This window comes from Mastigoproctus giganteus, chromosome 1, assembly GCF_048544385.1.
Source record: "Mastigoproctus giganteus isolate SK-2022 chromosome 1, ASM4854438v1, whole genome shotgun sequence".
Lineage (NCBI taxonomy): Eukaryota > Metazoa > Arthropoda > Arachnida > Uropygi > Thelyphonidae > Mastigoproctus > Mastigoproctus giganteus.
Window position 1 is genome coordinate 847,708 of NC_143575.1, and position 19,293 is coordinate 867,000.

The window sequence follows — 19,293 nt, forward strand, 5'->3', positions numbered from 1 at the left end:
GTTCCGTCGGAACTCAGATGGACATGACCATTCCTCCAAAGGAGTCTTTCACTCCCATCGCGCGTTACCTTTTAAGTTCTCAAAAACCTGCGCAGAAGGACCAATCAGCTGCCACTCCTATATCGGTACCTCCTAACGCTCCACAAATTCCAAAGGTAACTATTAAAGAAAAGAATAAAAAAGGGGAAGTATCCCCTAGTACTCATGATAAGATGGATGTCGAGCAGAAGGAGGTACCCGAAGATTCAGTCTTGGAACTCTTTGCGGAGGAGGAAATGGACACGGGACAGCGTCCTTTCTTCCCCAAAAAAGATAAATCCAAGACTGATAAAAGTAAGCCCTCAGCACCTCGGAAGCCGCCTGATGGACCCACCAAGCCAAAATAATGGCTAAATTCCTACAATGGAATTGTCGTGGATTCCGGCGAAATATTGATGACATCAAGGCCCTCCTGCAAAAGCACGAGCCAGTTTGCTTTTGCTTGCAGGAGACATATCTAAAGGCAAATGACGATCCCACGATGCATAACACCACAATTTTTCGTAAGGATAGAATTGCGGATGGTGCTGTACATGGGGGAGTGGCTATCCTTGTGGGTAACCAGACCCCAGTGCAGCCCTTGCCAATTACAACTAGCATAGAAGCCGTCGCAATTCGCCTTACGGTGGGATTTTTATTAACCGTCTGCTCTATCTATTTGCCGCCTGGAACTGACATCTCCCAGGCAGACCTTGATGATCTTCTAACGCAGCTGCCTCCCCCTTTCTTACTTCTCGGGGATTTTAACGGACATAACACCCTGTGGGGTAGTGCTAACATCAATGGAAGGGGACGAGTCATTGAGCGTATGCTCAATGACAATGACCTTTCCCTTCTAAATACTGGAAGAAACACCTTTTTCCACATGCCTACCCGTACCTTTTCTGCCATTGATCTCTCTATCTGCTCCCCTTCTCTACTCCCTTCACTCACTTGGGAAGTGGAGGAGAATCCATACGGAAGCGATCACTTCCCCGTGATAACCTTGTTACACAGTGGGAGACCATGTCTTCCTTTCAGGTTACCACGGTGGAAGACTGATCAGGCTGACTGGACTGCCTTCCAACATCAGGCAAATTTTGATCTTAGCACAGTCAGTCAAGAGCCGATCAATGACGCAGTAAAGTACATCACAGAAATCATCGTCCAAGCAGCTGCTAATGCTGTCCCAAAAACATCAGCCCGGTTTCCACCATTTCCCAAACCTTGGTGGAATTCAGAATGCACAGCAGCAAAAAAGGCTCAAAACAAAGCGTGGGGGATATTTCGCCGATATCCTACCACGAACAACCTTATAGCCTTCAAACGTGCACGAGCCAAAGCACGCTACATCCGTCGTCAGAGTCAAAAGGAATCGTGGATCCGTTTTACATCATCTATTAACCAGTGTACCAACTCTAAGGTAGTCTGGGATAAAATCCGGAAAATGAAGGGGAAATATACATCCCACCCTTCTTCAATCCTAGATTATAATGGATGCGCTATTGCAGATCCAACTGCAATAGCTAATTCTCTTGGGGAAACATTCTCCAAGATCTCTGCAACATCTTCGTATTCCCCAGAGTTTCTGGTCCTGAAATATAAAATCGAAAAACAGGCACTTAGCTTTAAATCTAAGAGCATTTATCCCTACAACGGGGATTTCACTATTCTGGAACTGAAAAGGGCCCTTGCTCTTTCCAAAGCAAGTGCCGTTGGACCAGATGGCATCCATTATGAAATGATTAAACATCTTTCATCAAAATCTATGGATTGTCTGCTCCTTCTGTATAACAGAATCTTTACTGAAGGGCAGTTTCCGGACTCCTGGTGAAAGGCTATCGTTCTTGCCTTTCCTAAGCCAGGAAAGGATCCAAAAGTCACCACCAATTATCGTCCTATTGCTCTGACTAGCTGTCTGTGCAAAATCCTGGAGAGAATGGTTAATTCTCGTTTAATTTGGTATCTAGAAACAAATGACCTTCTCTCCAACATCCAATGCGGCTTCTGAAGAAACCGGTCCACTTTGGACCATCTTATTAGAATGGAAGCATCCATCCGGGATGCTTTCCTAAAACGCGAACACTTGGTGTCGGTGTTCTTTGACTTGGAAAAAGCGTATGACACAACTTGGAGATTTGGCATTTTAAAAGATTTACATAACCTAGGCCTTAGAGGGCATCTCCCCTTTTTTATTCAAAACTTTCTCGCCAAACGATCGTTCCAAGTTCGTGTGGGATCCTCACTCTCGCTCCTTTAACCAAGAGGAGGGAGTACCACAAGGATCAGTATTAAGTGTCACGCTTTTTGCCATAAAAATAAATTCCATCACAGAACAACTTCCTCCAACTGTAAACAGTGCCCTCTATGTTGATGACTTTAGCATTTTTTGCCAGTCGTGCAACATGAGGGTTATTGAAAGACAACTGCAGAAAGCCATTGATAGTCTGAATTCCTGGGCACTTGCAAATGGCTTCAGGTTCTCGCCGGAGAAGACCGTTTGCGTACACTTTTGTCGCAAGCGTAACTTTCATCCTGAACCCGAATTAAGGCTCGGACAAAATGCTATTCCAGTAGCAGCAAACACAAAATTCTTGGGACTCATATTCGATAAAAAACTAACTTTTTTGGATCACATTCGTCAACTCCGCACAAAGTGCACACGTGGGCTTAATATTCTCCGCTCGCTCTCCTCTACATCTTGGGGAGCAGACCGATGTACCATTCTTCGGCTTTACCGTGCACTTGTGCGATCCAAACTAGATTATGGGCCCCAGGTATATTCCTCAGCCCGAGACAGTGTCCTGCGGTGGCTGGACCCCATCCATCATCAGGCTATACGCATCGCTACTGGAGCATTTCGAACATCTCCTGTCCAGAGCTTATACGTCGAAGCAAACGAACCACCGTTATCGCTTCGACGTGAGCAGTTGTCTCTAAAGTACGCTTTAAAACTGAAATCCCTGCCAGACCACCCTACGTGGCCCTTCGTTTTTGAGCCACGATGGGAAAACTTGTACAATACCCGTAAGACTGCCAATCATCCTTTTGGTATTCGTCTCCAACGGCTACTCAATGAACTTAATATCAAGGTAGACAAGGTTGCCCAAACATCAAAGCAACCCTTTCCACCCTGGCATGCTCGTGTCCCAGCATGCGACTTGTCGCTTAGAATCTGGGCAAAATCGGACACTCCATCATGTGTCTACCTGCAGCTTCATTCAGCACACCGAACTGAATATTCTGACTTCGCGCCAGTTTACACAGACGGCTCGAAGTCAGAATCATATGTGGGATCTGCTGCTGTCTTTACAGACAGGACTATATCAGAGCAGATTCCCTCTGAATGCAGCATATTTACTGCAGAGCTGCACGCTGTAGAGTTAGCCTTGGATCACATTAGTGAATGCCAATATCAACGGTTCATTTTATATACCGCCTCTCTTAGCATGCTACAGGCTTTAATCTCTGTGAGATATAATCCTCATCCAGTTCTGTCTAGCATTCAGCAGAAGATTCACGTTCTCCATGAACGCGAATATGACATCCGCCTCTGCTGGATTCCGAGCCACATTGGGATTAGGGGAAATGATTTGGCTGACGCCGCAGCCAAATCAGCAATTCCCAATAATAATCGCTGCCTGTTAGTCCCCTATACAGACTACAGGCAAATAATACACGAGAAAATACATTCCCAATGGCTGGATTCGTGGAATAGACAGACTGCGAATAAATTATATCAAATAAAGCCTGTAATTGAACCGTGGCAGTCCAGTCTGCGCAGGAATCGTAAGGAGGAAGTTGTTCTTGCCCGGACCCGCATAGGACATAGTCATTTGACCCATTCTTTTTTGCTGAGGGCTGATGACCCTCCTATGTGTGAGTCTTGTGGCACAGCTTTATCAATTAGACACATTTTAATCGAATGTTCAGTTTTTAGCAATATCCGTCTTACCGCTTTTAACCATCTGACTGAGCCATATACAATCAGTCAGATTTTATCTGACAATGACAACGTGTCTGCTGTTTTTAGCTTTTTAAAATCAATAAATATTTTTACTCATATATAAAATTTTTACTTGTTTCTTTTATATATTTGTTATACATTTTGACATAGTGACCTAACTAATTAGGTCACTGAAAGTTTAAAAAAAAAAAAAAATTTTTATAAATGACCTGGTCTTGGCGCATTATAGCCTTAGTAGCTGATGTGCCAATAAAACCAAAACACACACACACACACACACACACGCTCGGCTACCATTAGGGCAAGAAGTAAATTTTCTACTCTTAGCCTGTTCAAAATCTAGTTTTCAAGGTTTTCAATCTAGATTTCTTACAAATCTAGTTTTGTAGTAGGTTTCAAAGGAATTCAAGTTTAGACGTGTGTAATGATAGTATTGCTTCATTATGTTTGCTTATCCACAAAATATGTTACTGTGATTCTTATAGTTACATATTAATTATAGTATTTATTAATTTTTAGTTGCAGTACCCTGTATATTGGACAATGCGAGAATGGACTGTTGGATTTCGGAAGCTATTAGATCATCTTAACTTAAATAAGGTATGAATTTTAAATGCTGTGGTATTTATGACCAGAAAATTACACACTCTCTCTCTCTCTCTCTCTCTCTTCCCACTGTTCCTTTTTTGGAAAACTCTCGCCTTTGATAACTATAACTTTACTACTATAACAAACTATTGTTGCAGTTTGGTCATCTTAAACTTATCTGATTGTCACAAAATAGTTATTCTACTTAAAGTTGTGATAATATAAGTTCATTGTAAAATTTTTACTCTTAATTCAGTGGTAAAAAGTGATAAAAGAGAGAAATAGGACATTAGTTGTTTTGTATTATTTCATAACATATCTTTTGTAAAAATATATATGTACTAATTTTACAGTGGTTTGATAATGAAATTATAATTTTCAATTTAGTATAATAATGTTATGAAATTTGTGCAAATTTCAAATGGTTATCATGCAATGAAAGCTGCATCTTTGCTTGAAAAATTACCAGCCTTGTTTCCGATTGCTGTATTATTGACATAATTGATTTTCTTCTAATGGGATTAAATGTTATGCAGAGCATCTGAAAGTCACTAGGCAGCTTTATAAGTGACACACACACATGTGCTATGAAAGGTGTATCTGACAGTGCTCCTTTCATTGATGAAAGCATGGTTTCATTTATCTGGCATGTTAATAGCTGAAATACCTGCATATGGTCAGCAGAAATATAGATATGCCACTGCATGATCAATAAATTGTGTGCTGTGTCATATAGGGAGATTAGTCCCATTTTTTTGCGAGACAAATGCCAAAATCTGCTGTTACTCTGTTTTTTACCTGATTATTGGATAGTTGAAGGGGGACAAAATTAGTAATGCATATTTTCCAACTAGCTAGTGCCACTCTGCACACTGCTAATGTCTCCATGTGACTATTCTGGGATGTGTTTGGACACACTCATTTCAAAAAACATATGGCCATATATTCTCTTGACCTACATCTTTAGACATTTTCTATGGGAAAGAAATGAAAACTGCTGTGTACAGAGATAATCCCAACAGCTCTTAAGACCATGAGGAAGCTAATGAAAATTTAATTACCAATATAAGTGAGGGGCCCTTGATTTGTGTTGTTACAAAATAATGTCACAAAATTAAAAATAAACATGTCACAAAATAATGCCCACATGCATGCCTTTGCACACATGTGGGCATTATTTTGAACAAATTTTCTGTAAAGGTTTGTATAATAAATGTTTTTCTCACTTATTTGCATTTTAAATGAAAGTTTTATAGGGGTACATATTATTTATAGAGGAGCACAAGTTTACAGATACCTTGTACATTGAATGATTTTAGTGTTTTTGTGACTAATGTTATTAACTTTGTTCAGTACAGAACTGTTTTTTTTCTAATAGAGAGAAAAGAAAAATGTTTCACTGGAAATGGCAGTTAAAAGCATAAATAAACTTCATATAGTTAAAACTCAAACAGTTTGTCCCTTGGTTTTCTCCATTAGGCACACATATTCCCAATTTTTTGGTATTGAAATATGTTTGTACCATTAGATGCATTCCTATACATTAGCAGCTTAACTGCTTCATTTCATTTTTGGTATACAGTATACTGATAGCTTTTAAGTGATTGATATTACATCTACATGTATCCATCTGACTTAAAAAATATGAAGGAAGCTAATGAAAATTTAATTACTGATATAAGTTAGTGAGGTGGCCTTGATTTATGTTGTCACAGACATGCATAGGCAAATGAATACCTTTGCATGTTTGCATTCATCACCTCACATTACAATTTCCACATAACCTTGATGATTTCTTATTGATCTGATTTGGGAAAGCTAAACTTGAAGATAAAAACTGAACCAGAATAAGAATGAAGATATAAATGTACAGTGCACATACAATACATTATTGAACAGACAAGCCTCATTTTTGAAGATTAGTTGTAAAATATTTTTTCTAAAGCAGCACTATTAAAGACAACTTATTGGCAGTGTATTAGAACATTGTTCCAAGATAAAGTGCTGTACGTTGTGTTCATGGTTGTTTGAACCAGGTTTTATTTTATTGTAAAACCTGATTAATTCAATGTTTAAGGGTCCAAAATCTACATCAGCATGTTCGTGAGGCAAAAAGAGGGAGCAATACCCTTGATCTGATTATCAGTAGTGATTCTTCATGCATTAAGAATCTGCAGCTAAATGAACCACTAGGTGGCAGTGATCACAGTGTGTTGAAGTGGGATTTACTCAAGGAGGTAACTACCATCAGAGGTAAAGGGAAGGGTTTTTGTTTTCGTAAAGGCGACTATGATGGTCTGAGACAGTATTTAAATTCTATACAGTGGGACCAACTGATGATGTTACCAACAGCAAACTCAAAATGGGAAGCATTCAAGGAACTAATCTTGGAGGCTACCAGGCTTTACATACCAACTAAGAAATATTGTTCAAGGTTTAGGCCTAAATGGTTGTCAGATGAACTAATGAGACATGTGGCAGAGAAGAAAAATGCATGGGATACATACAAATTAATGGGTGACATGGAAGCCGATGATAGATATAAGTTGGTCTGTAACCAAGTCACAAAGGAGATTAGGCAGACAAAGGCAGACTATGAAAAATCCTTGGCAAAGGATGCAAAGAAAAACAGAAAAGAGATCTTTACCTATTTAAACTCAAGAAGGAAAGGGATGAATCAGATTGGTCCACTGGATATTGATGGTTCAACAGTTGAGGATCCTGCTCAGGTGGCTAACAATCTAAACAAGTATTTTGCATCTACATTCACGCATGAGGAGTTATTCAGGAAGGAGAATGATGTAGGTAAAGTAAACATTGGCAGTGAGCTGAATGATTTTGTAATAACTGAGAGGAAAGTGGAGGAGAGATTGTTGAGGATAAACATAAAAAAGGCACCTGGGGTGGATGGGATATATCCAGTTATATTAAAGGAGGCGGCAAAGGAAGTAAGCAAACCCCTAGCCATAATTATGAGAGCTTCTTTGGACTCAGGGGAGGTACCCATAGACTGGAGATGTGCAAATGTAACCCCAATTCACAAAGGAGGATCAAAGGCTGACACAAGTAATTATAGACCTCTTAGTTTAACTTCTGTTCCAGGTAAATTAATGGAGGCACTGGTTAAAGAAGCACTGCAGGATCATCTAGACAAGAATTCAGTTATAGCTCAGATGCAGCATGGTTTTGTTAAGGGCAGGTCTTGCCTGACCAATTTGATTGGATACTATGATGTAGTAACAAAAGAACTGGATGCAGGGAATAACTTTGATATTAGCATTAGCATTAGTAGAGGCATTTGATGCAAGAAAGCAAGCTTATGCAGCATCAGCAAAAAAAAAAAAAACCCACTTCCACTTCACCCCTCTGTTCGTTCAAAATACCTGTCCAGCTGAGCCTTAAACTTATTTAGGCTATCAACCTCCACCACAAGGGATGGCAGTCTGTTCCACCAACCAACCACCCGCTGGCTAAAGGCAAATTTCCACACGTCTATCCTACATCTGTCTTTCCTCAATTTGAATTTATGCCCTCTCAGGTGATTTTTCTGAGCTAGAGGAAGAATCCCATCAGCATTGAGCATGCTTAAACCATTCAAGGCTTTATACACCTCTATCAGATCACCTCGCTGGTGCCTAGTCTCCAGACACTGTAATTTGCAAAACTTAAGCCTTTCTTCATAAGAGCACCCCTTTGTTCCATTCACTAATCTTGTTGCCCTTCTCTGTACTCGTTCCAGCAGCTCTACATCCTTCTTGAAACGAGGCCTCCAGACCTGTATACAGTACTCTAGGTGTGGCCTGACCATTGCCTTATACAAGGGAATAATCACCTCCTTATCCCTGCTGGAAAAATTCCTGTATATCATTGACAATACTCCATGAGCTACTCTTGCAGCCCGTCTGCACTGCTCAGAGAACTTCATATCTGCCTGCACAATCACCCCCAAGTCCCTTTCATTCTCTACCACTGTCAGTGTAGTACCACAGAGTTGATACGTTGCTCTGGGGTTGCTGTTTCCCATGTGTAGTACTTTACATTTGTCAATGTTAAACTTCATTTGCCACCTCTCAGCCCATCTGCTCAACCTTTCCAGATCCTGTTGCAGCAGCATAGTGTCAGTAGTGTCCTTGACAACCCTGCCAACCTTTGTATCATCTGCAAACTTGGACATTAAGCTTGATATACCATCATCAATATCATTTATAAATACAGAAAACAATAATGGACCCAACACTGAGCCCTGAGGGACTCCACTAATAACATTAGTCCACGATGAGCAGTGTCCATTGATTACCACTCTCTGTCTTCTCCCCCTCAACCACCCCTTTATCCATAGCAGCAATTTGCCTCCAATGTCACACTGCTCCAATTTGTGTAGCAGTCTTCCATGTGCAACAGTATCAAAAGCCTTTCTAAGATCCAAGTATATAATATCAAAGTTATTCCCTGCATCCAGTTCTTTTGTGACTGCATCGTAGTATCCAATCAAGTTGGTCAGACAAGACTTCCCCTTAACAAAACCATGCTGTGTCTGAGCTATAACTGAAGTCTTGTCTAAATGATCCTGCAGTGCTTCTTTACCCAGTGCCTCCATTAATTTTCCTGGAACAGAAGTTAAGCTCACAGGTCTATAATTACTTGTCAGCCTTTGATCCTCGTTTGTGAATTGGGGTCACATTTCCAGTCTATGGGTAGCTCCCCTGAGTCCAAGGAAGCTCTCATAATTATGGCTAAGGGTTTGCTTACTTCCTTTGCTGGCTCCTTTAATATAACTGGATAGATCCCATCCACCCCAGGTGCCTTTCTTGTGTTTATCTTCAACAGTTTCTCCTCCACTTTACTCCCAGTTATTTCAAGATTCGTAGCTTACTGCTAGAGTTGAATACACCTCTGGCATTCCCCTCACTGAATAACTCCTCATGTGTGAATGTCGATGCAAAATATTCATTTAGTTTGTTAGCTACCTGAGCAGGATCATCAACAGTTGACCCATCAATATCAAGTGGACCAATCTGATTCATCCCCTTCCTTCTAGAGTTTACATAAGTAAAGAACTCTTTGCTGTTTTTCTTTGCATTCCTTGCCAAGGATTTCTCGTAATCTGCCTTCGCCTGCCTAACCTCCTTTGTAACTTGGTTGCATATCAACTTGTATCTATCATAGGCTTCTGTGTCATGTGTTAATTTATAAGTATCCCATGCATTTTTCTTCTCTGCCATATGCCTCATTAGTTCATCTGACATCCATTTTGGCCTAAACCTTGAACAATATTTCTTAGTTGGTATGTAAAGCCTAGTAGCTTCCAAGATAAGTTCTTTGAATGCTTCCCATTTTGAATTTGCTGTTGGTAACATCATCAGTTGGTCCCACTGTATAGAATTTAAATACTGTCTCAGTCCATCGTAGTCGCCTTTACGGAAGCAATAACCCTTCCCTTTACCCCTAATGGCAGTTACCTCTTTCAGTAAATCCCACTTCAGCACACTGTGATCACTGCCACCTAGTGGTTCATTTATCTGCAGATTCTTAATGCATGAAGAATCACTGCTGATAATCAAATCAAGAGTATTACTCCCTCTAGTTGCCTCCCGAACATGCTGATGTAGAAAACAGTCATCCAATAAATCCACAAAAGCCCTGCTAGTGTGTGAGTAACCAGCCCCCAAATTCCAGTCAATATCTGGGAAATTAAAATCTCCCATTATAAGACTCTCTGATTTACTAGCCCACTCTATTTCCCTGTACAGTTCCTTATTATACTCATCAGAGTCATTAGGCCTATAGTACACTCCTACTCTCAATTTTGATCTCCCAATGCTTATGTCACACCAAACTGACTCAACACTGCACTGTCCAGCGATGTCGACTGGCTTCACTTCCTTGGTTTTTATGTGTTTCTTAACTAATAGCATAACCCCTCCCCCCTTCCTATCCTGTCTATCCTTTCTGTAGACGTTGTACTCCCCAAATTGCAGTTCTGCATCCCTTATATCTGTGTGACACCACGTCTCTGATATCCCAACAATATCTGCCTTTGATGTTTTGAGCAATACCTCAAATTCATCAAATTTATTTACTAAACTCCTAGCATTGGTGTTCACGCAAGTATACCTGCACCTGTTTCAATTCTTAGGTACCCTAACACAACCCATGTGTTTACTTGTACCGCAATGGCTCCCAGCAGTCTCTGAAATACCATGCATCTTGTTTTTCAGGCTTCTGCTCGTTCTAATAGAAGCAGTGCAAGAATCTCTTTCACCTCTGCCAGTGGCTACTGTCAATCTATTGGTCTTTGTCTCCCCCCAAGCTAGCAGTTTTCCGACCCACCTAACACTGCCTCGATAGCATCAGCAAATATTCTTGCACCCTTTCTATTTAAGTGTATCCCATCCCTGTAGAAGCAATCTCTCCTGTTAACAAGTACAGTCCAGGCTGAAAAAAATTCTACCCCTTGAGCCTTGCACAATCTTTCCAGAGCCGAATTGATCGACAAGGCTCTCATCATATACTCCCTCCTATCGTGTCTGGGCAGAATTGCAGACACTTTCAAATTCAACCCTAATTCTCGGCTTTTGTTCAACAGTGACCTGTACTTGTTAAGTAATTCTGCCGGTCTTCTACTCTTAATATTATTAGTGCCAACGTGTACAACTATATCACCTTTTGTGCCCTTAAAAGATGATATTCGCTCTACAAGATCCAAATATTGGATCCTAAGATCCAAATATTATATATTTTAATCTTAGAAAGGCTTTTGATACTGTTGCACATGGAAGACTGCTGCACAAATTGGAGCAGTGTGGCATTGGAGGAAAATTGCTGCTATGGATAAGGGGATGGTTGAGTGGCAGAAGACAGAGAGTGGTAATCAATGGACACTGCTCAACTTGGACTAATGTTATTAGTGGAGGAGAGATTGTTGCCACTCAACCATCCCCTTATGGATAAGGGGATGGTTGAGTGGCAGAAGACAGAGAGTGGTAATCAATGGACACTGCTCAACTTGGACTAATGTTATTAGTGGAGTTCCTCAGGGTTCAGTGTTGGGTCCGTTGTTGTTTTCGGTGTTTATGAATGATATTGATGATGGGATATCAAGTTTAATGTCCAAGTTTGCAGATGATACAAAGGTTGGCAGGGTTGTTAAGGACACCACTGATGCTATGCTGCTGCAACAGGATCTGGAAAGGTTGAACAGATGGGCTGAGAGGTGACAAATGAAGTTTAACATTGACAAATGTAAAGTACTACATATGGGAAACAATAACCCCCAGAGCAACGTATCAACTCTGCGGTACTACACTGACAGTGGTGGAGAATGAAAAGGACCTGGGGGTAATTGTGCAGGCAGATATGAAGTTCTCTGAGCAGTGCAGACGAGCTGCAAGAGTAGCTCATGGTGTCTTGTGAATGATATACAGGAATTTTTCTAGCAGGGATAAGGAGGTGATTATTCCCTTGTATAAGGCAATGGTTAGGCCACATCTTGAGTACTGTATACAGGTCTGGAGGCCTCATTTCAAGAAGGATGTAGAGCTGCTGGAACAGGTACAGAGAAGAGTAACAAGATTAGTGAATGGAACAAAGGGTTGCTCTTACGAAGAAAGGCTTAAGTTTTTCAAATTACTACAAATTACTACTAATTACTACTTTCAAAATACCTAGTCTCCGGTTTTTCAAATTACCGGAGACTAGGCACCGGCGAGGTGGTCTGATAGAGGTGTATAAGGCTTTGAATGGTTTGAGCATGCTCAATGCCAATGGGATTCTTCATCTTGCTCAGAATAATCAGCTCAGAGGGCATAAATTCAAATTGAGGAAGGACGGATGTCGGATAGATGTGCGGAAATTTGCCTTTGGCCTGCGGGTAGTTGGTTGGTGGAACCGACTTCCATTACTTGTTGTTGAAGTTGATAGCCTAAACAAATTTAAGGCTCAACTGGACAGGTATTTCGAGCGAACGGAGGGGTGAAATGGGAGTGGTGCGTTTTTTTTGGCTGATGCTGAATAAGCTTGCTTTCTTGCATCATATGCCTCTACTAATGCTAATGCTAATGCTAAAATATATTTGATTTGATTGAAATAGGTTTGAAGTTCAAACATGATAAATACATGTCATTATTAATTAATTGAAAATTTTTGTCACTATTATTATTATTATTATTATTATTATTATTATTATAGCTATATGGTGCAAGGAAGCCTGAGGCTTATGCTGCACCAGCCAAAAGAAAAAAAAAAAAAAAAATTCCCGAGTTACCCTGAGAGAGAGAGAGAAGTAGAAAGGAATCACCAAGAAAGAGAAGAATGATGATATACAGCTCAGGACCCTGGGTGTGCCAAGCCCATACTCACCAGATGTGAGCCCCTGGAATTAGCATTAGTATTAGCATTAGTAGAGGCATTTGATGCAAGAAAGCAAGCTTATGCAGCATCAGCCAAAAAAAAAAAAAAAAAAACCCACTTCCACTTCACCCCTCTGTTCGTTCAAAATACCTGTCCAGCTGAGCCTTAAACTTATTTAGGCTATCAACCTCCACCACAAGGGATGGAAGTCTGTTCACCAACCAACCACCCGCTGGCTAAAGGCAAATTTCCGCACATCTATCCTACATCTGTCTTTCCTCAATTTGAATTTATGCCCTCTCAGGTGATTTTTCTGAGCTAGAGGAAGAATCCCATCAGCATTGAGCATGCTTAAACCATTCAAGGCTTTATACACCTAGTATCCAATCAAGTTGGTCAGGCAAGACTTCCCCTTAACAAAACCATGCTGTGTCTGAGCTATAATGTCTAAATGATCCTGCAGTGCTTCTTTAACCAGTGCCTCCATTAATTTTCCTGGAACAGAAGTTAAGCTCACAGGTCTATAATTACTTGTGTCAGCCTTTGATCCTCGTTTGTGAATTGGGGTCACATTTGCACATTTCCAGTCTATCGATACCTCCCCTGAGTCCAAGGAAGCTCTCATAATTATGGCTAAGGGTTTGCTTACTTCCTTTGCTGCCTCCTTTAATATAACTGGATAGATCCCATCCACCCCGGGTGCCTTTCTTGTGTTTATCTTCAACAGTTTCTCCTCCACTTTACTCCCAGTTATTTCAAGATTCTGTAGCTTACTGCTAGAGTTGAATACACCTCTGGCATTCCCCTTGCTGAATAACTCCTCATGTGTGAATGTCGATGCAAAATATTCATTTAGTTTGTTAGCTTTACTGTACAAAATTTTTGCAGTTCTCTCAGTTAAAATGTTAAGAATCTTATAGATTTGTTGTGGTAGACATTTGTATTAGACACATTTTTATGCATTAATTTATTCAATATAAGAAAGATAACAGTTGTGCTGGAGTAAAAATGAATCAATTCCTTGGATATAAAAATGATTGCTAAGTTTAAATTTGCTGAACATGTAGAGGCTTTCAAGAGTGAGTTTGTTGAATATGTGTGAGCTAGGGGTAATAAGAACCTTTCTAGTGGGAAGCCCTGCGAGGCATATCAAACTGGTGGTACACAGGCTGTATGTGGTTGTTTCTTAAATATTTATGTCCCCCCCCCCCCAAGCTCTGTTAATTTTTATGGTTTCACATTGTTAAACTTATGAAAAAATGGTAAATGATGATACATAAAGGAGATACACTGACAAAATTTATCTATCTCCTCTAATAGCTTTTCTAGTTCTTCCTTGAATTTATTCAAACTATCCACTTCTACAACACCAGATAGAAGTTTGTTCCATGTATTGTAGAAGTGAACCATGAACCACCTTTATCAATTGGTTTGCATTGGAACTTCTCCAGTTCAAGCGAAAAAGCAGAATGCAAACAACCATATAATAGCAATGATTTCAAAATAATAGGAGATAAAGCATTTTATGTTTGGAAAAGATGAAAAAAAAACTAAACAGAATTAATTGTAGCGATATTGTAGACCTTTGAAATGGATTATCTGATAATAGGATTAAATAAATAGACATATTTGTGCATTGGTGGTATTGGTGGATTGGTACTGCAGTAGGATTATGTCATTAACATAGCTGGGGTTGGGGAGAACAACTGTTTGTAACTTAAGTCAACTTTGCATGTGACTGAAACACTGGGAAAGGTGATGTAACATTATTATGTAAAGTAAATGTAGTTTTCATTGTGTAATAGTGTTTTTAAGTTTAATTTATAGAAAGACAGGTTTACTTTTAAAAGATCCATTCTATATGTATTTCTGCTCTCTCTCTTTCTGTACAATATGTTTTCTGAGCTTTAAAGGTGGGATTGTATCCCAATACAGATAAGCTAAGGGCATCAAAGAAAACATCGAAGCATGGTAAAAAATTAAATTTTGACCAGAGCCTGATACTGTCCATTTGTAAGTGTTGTTTTTTTTTTTTTTTTTTAGGTCCACATTTTTGGTGCATCTTTAGGAGGCTTTCTGGCACAAAAATTTGCTGAAGCTACTTATCATTGTCCCCGAGTTCAGTCTTTAATTCTGTGTAACAGTTTTGCTGATACTTCCATATTTAATTATACAGATGCTGCTGTCTTGTAAGTATATTTTGTATTGTCTGATTTGGTAATGCTGTTAAGTTCAAATCTTGTTATCTGGTCTTGTTGGGATCCAATCTAAAGAATGGGTATCTGGTTTTCCAACCTAGGAAAACTATTTACTTACACAAAACTGTAACATTTGTGAGTACAAAACTTAAATTTCTCCATTTTAATGAAAAATGGAAAAATTTAAGTTTTGTACTCACAAATGTTACAGTTTTGTGTACCTGTGCAAGTTATGGAATCTGCTTAATTTTAGGAATTTTATAACTATTTGTTGATTTGAGTGAAGTTGTATAAACATTTTAGCAAATTACTCATTAAACGCATTAAAAACAACAAAAATGCATATTATTAAAGAACAATAATAATTAACTCATTAACTCATGAAAATTATACAAAATTTGTACCATTAATAAAGGGTTATAAAAAAAATTATTGGGTGGATATGAACAGCCAACCCCTTACAAGACTTATTCTGCCAGCAAAGTTTGATTTATTAATTTTTCTAAGGTTAATTATGTTGGATACTTGGAACCCAAGGTCTGCATTAAGTCCAGAGTATTAAAAATAATGAAATTGTCCATGTATCTAAAAAGTAACAAGTTGATTGGGAATGTAGATTATGTTGTTTACAAGTGGTGGTCAAAATATTCTGAGAACAGTAACTATAAAAAAGCAAAAAGCATTAATAAATTATAGAATAGGTTATTTTGATAGCTCAGTGTCTTATAAAATAACATAACAAAAATTATATGTCAGTGTCTTTGTGCAGTTTCTAAAATTTAATTTATGTTGGCAGGTGGAAGAATGCATATCCAGCAAGTCAAGCATCATTCAGTAATAAAATTTTTGAGGGTAGAAATGCTAAAGAAATCTATGTAAGAATGACTAGAGTGGGAATATCACCTAGTTATGCTACTGTTTGAAGGTGTTGGCAGAGTGCAAAAGAAAACTGGAGGATGATCTGAAAAATTTTAGAAAACATAAGAATTAAAGTATCTGAACTTGAAAAGGTACTTAACATTTCCCATGGAAGCATTATTGGTTAGCTAAGGACAAGGTATGTCAAAGGGCTTAACATCCTTCATTCCCTTTTGTCAACTTCATGGGGTTGCAGATCGCTGTACCTTACTCCAGCTCTACTAGGCTCTTGTCCATCCTAAACTCAATTATTTTTCCCAGGTTGATGCTTCTGCTGGAGATAGTGCAGATTGATGGTTAGATCCAGTCCACCATGGCCATCCGCACTGCCACTACAGCATTCTATACATCTGTTCAAAGCCTCTGTCTCTTTTTCTTCAACGTAAGCAGTTGTCCTTGCAGTATGCTTTTAAATTAAAGTTCCTAGCCAATCCCTCCATGTGGCATCAGGCTTTGAGCCACAATGGGAAAATCTCTACAACACCTATTGGACTGCTAACCAACCTTTTGTTATTCCAATTTAAGGGCTGTTAAATAAATTAAACATGATGGTAGACAATGTTGTGCAGTCACTAAGGCAATTCCTTCCACCCTGACATGCTCATCATCCAACTTGTGACTTCCCATTCAAGATCTGGCAGAAGGCTACCACCACCAGCTGTCTACTAGCAACTCTTTGCAGCACATCGATTGAAATAGTCTGACTTTCTGCCAGTATATATTGATGGTTCCAAGTCAGAATTATGTGGGGTCAGCTGCTGTCCTTCAAGTCAGTCCTGTCCTGGATTCAGCAGATGCTTTATTCTCTTTTTGAACTTGAATTTGACATATCTGATTTTGCTGGATCCCAAGCCATTTTGGGATCAGGGGAAACAAACTAGCTAATAATGCTGCAAAATCAGCAGCTCCCTTGAGTAACTGTTGCTTGACTACAGACAAACAGTACACAACAAACTACTTCCAGTGGCAAGATTCTTGGCACAGAGAGGGTGCAGATAAACTAAAGCAGATTAAGCCTGTAATCAAGCAATGGCAATCCAATCTACACTGTCTGAAAAGAAGAATTTGTTCTTGCTTGGCTCCTGCTTTTCTGCTGAGGACAGATGATCCACCTATGTATGAGAACTGTGAAATTATTTTGACCGTTTTTCTTACATTTTTATGGAATATCCTGTTTTTACCAATGCATGATGTTTATGTTTTACATATTTTATTAATCTGGCTTTTACATTCAGCCAGATTTTAGGTGCAAAGACTATGTCTGATTTTTTTAACTTTTTACAGTCTGTTAATTTATACATATGTTTTTGAATTTATCTTTTTATATTTTTGATGTATATTTACTTCTTTTGACATGATAAACTGTTTTGATGTTACCAAATATAATTATTTGAAGATTTTATTTATCTTGACTTGGCACATTATGGCCTTAGCTGCCAATGTGCCATTAAACACCAAAACCTACCAATTTCCTCTTTCCTGGACATTCTGATCAAGGAGAGCAGTGCACATGATCAGGAGACTGGTAGAAGTTCCAGAACATGGTGCTCTTAACAAAGATAATGTGTGGTATAATGGTTTATTAATTGGTAGTTATCGCTTAATGAAAATAACCTGCAAATAGGGAATGAATCAGATTGGTCCACTTGATATCGATGGTTCAACTGTTCATGATCCTGCTCAGGTAGCTAACAAACTAAATCAATATTTCGCATCTACATTCACACATTAGGAGTTATTCAGGAAGGGGAATGCCATAGATGAAGTAAACACTGGCAGTGAGCTAGATGATCTTGTAATAATTGAGAGTAAAGTTGAGGAGAAATTGTTGAAGATAAATACAAGAAAGGCACCTGGGGTGGATGGGATCTATCCAGTTATATTAAAGGAGGCAGCAAAGGAAGTAAGCAATCCGTTAGCCATAATTATGAGAGCTTCCTTGGACTCAGGGGAGGTACCCACAGACTGGAGATGTGCAAATGTAACCCCAATTCACAAAGGAGGATCAAAGGCTGACAAGTAATTATAGACCTGTGAGTTTAACTTCTTTTCCAGGAAAATTAATGGAAGCAGTGGTTAAAGAAGCACTGCGGGATCATCTTGACAAGAATTCAGTTATAGCTCAGACACAGCATGGTTTTGTTAAGGGAAGGTCTTGCCTGAACAATTTGATTGGATACTATGATGTAGTCACAAAAGAATTGGATGAAGGGAATAACTTTGATATTATGTATTTGGACCTTAGAAAGGCTTTTGATACTGTTGCACATGGAAGACTGCTGCACAAATTGGAGCAGTGTGGCATTGGTGGCAAATTGTTGCTATGGATAAAGGGATGGTTGAGTGGCAGAAGACAGAGAGTGGTAATTAATGGACACTGCTCATTGTGGACTAATGTTATTAGTGTTGGGTCCATTGTTGTTTTCTCTATTTATAAATAATATTGATGATGGTATATCAAGCTTAATGTCCAAGTTTGCAGTCGATACAAAGGTTGGCAGGGTTGTTAAGGACGCTACTGACGCTATGCTGCTGCAACAGGATCTCGAAAGGTTGAGCAGATGGGCTGAGAGGTGGAAAATGAAGTTTAACATTGACAAATGTAAAGTACTACATATGGGAAACAGCAACCCCAGAGCAACGTATCAACTCTGTGGTACTACACTGATAGTGGTAGAGAATGAAAAGGACCTGGGAGTAATTGCAGATATGAAGTTCTCTGAGCAGTGCTGATGGGCTGCAAGAGTAGCTCATGGTGTCTTATCAGTGATATACAGGAATTTTTTTAGCAGGGATAGGGAGGTGATTATTCCCTTGTATAAGGCAATGGTCAGGCTGCACCTTGAGTACTGTATACAGGTCTGCAGGCCTCATTTCAAGAAGGATGTAGAGCTGCTGGACCGAGTACAGAGAAGGGCAACAAGGTTAGTGAATGGAACGAAGGGTTGCTCGTACGAAGAAAGGCCAAGTTTTGCAAATTACAGTGTCTGGAGACTAGGCACCGGTGAGGTGATCTGATAGAGGCGTACAAAGCCTTGAATGGTTTGAGTTTGCTCAATGCTGATGGGATACTGCCTCTTGCTCAGAATAATCACCTGAGAAGGTATAAATTCAAATTGAGGAAAGACATGTAGGATAGATGTGCGGAAATTTGCCTTTAGCCAGCGGGTAGTTGGTTGGTGGAACAGACTTCCATCCCTTGTTGTGGAAGTTGATAGCTAAATAAATTTAAGGCTCAGCTGGACAGGTATTTCG

At 39.4% G+C, this 19,293-nt stretch overlaps 1 protein-coding gene across 1 annotated transcript in view; it reads left to right on the plus strand.

Moving 5' to 3' along the window:
* The window catches only part of LOC150090480 (maspardin-like), a 100,738-nt gene that overhangs the window by 52,855 nt on the left and 28,590 nt on the right, over positions 1-19,293 (plus strand). Inside the window, exons 4-5 of the mRNA XM_090378410.1 lie at positions 4,505-4,585; positions 14,966-15,111. Coding sequence (XP_090234536.1) covers positions 4,505-4,585; positions 14,966-15,111 — 227 coding nt within the window. The remainder of the gene's footprint in view (positions 1-4,504; positions 4,586-14,965; positions 15,112-19,293) is intronic.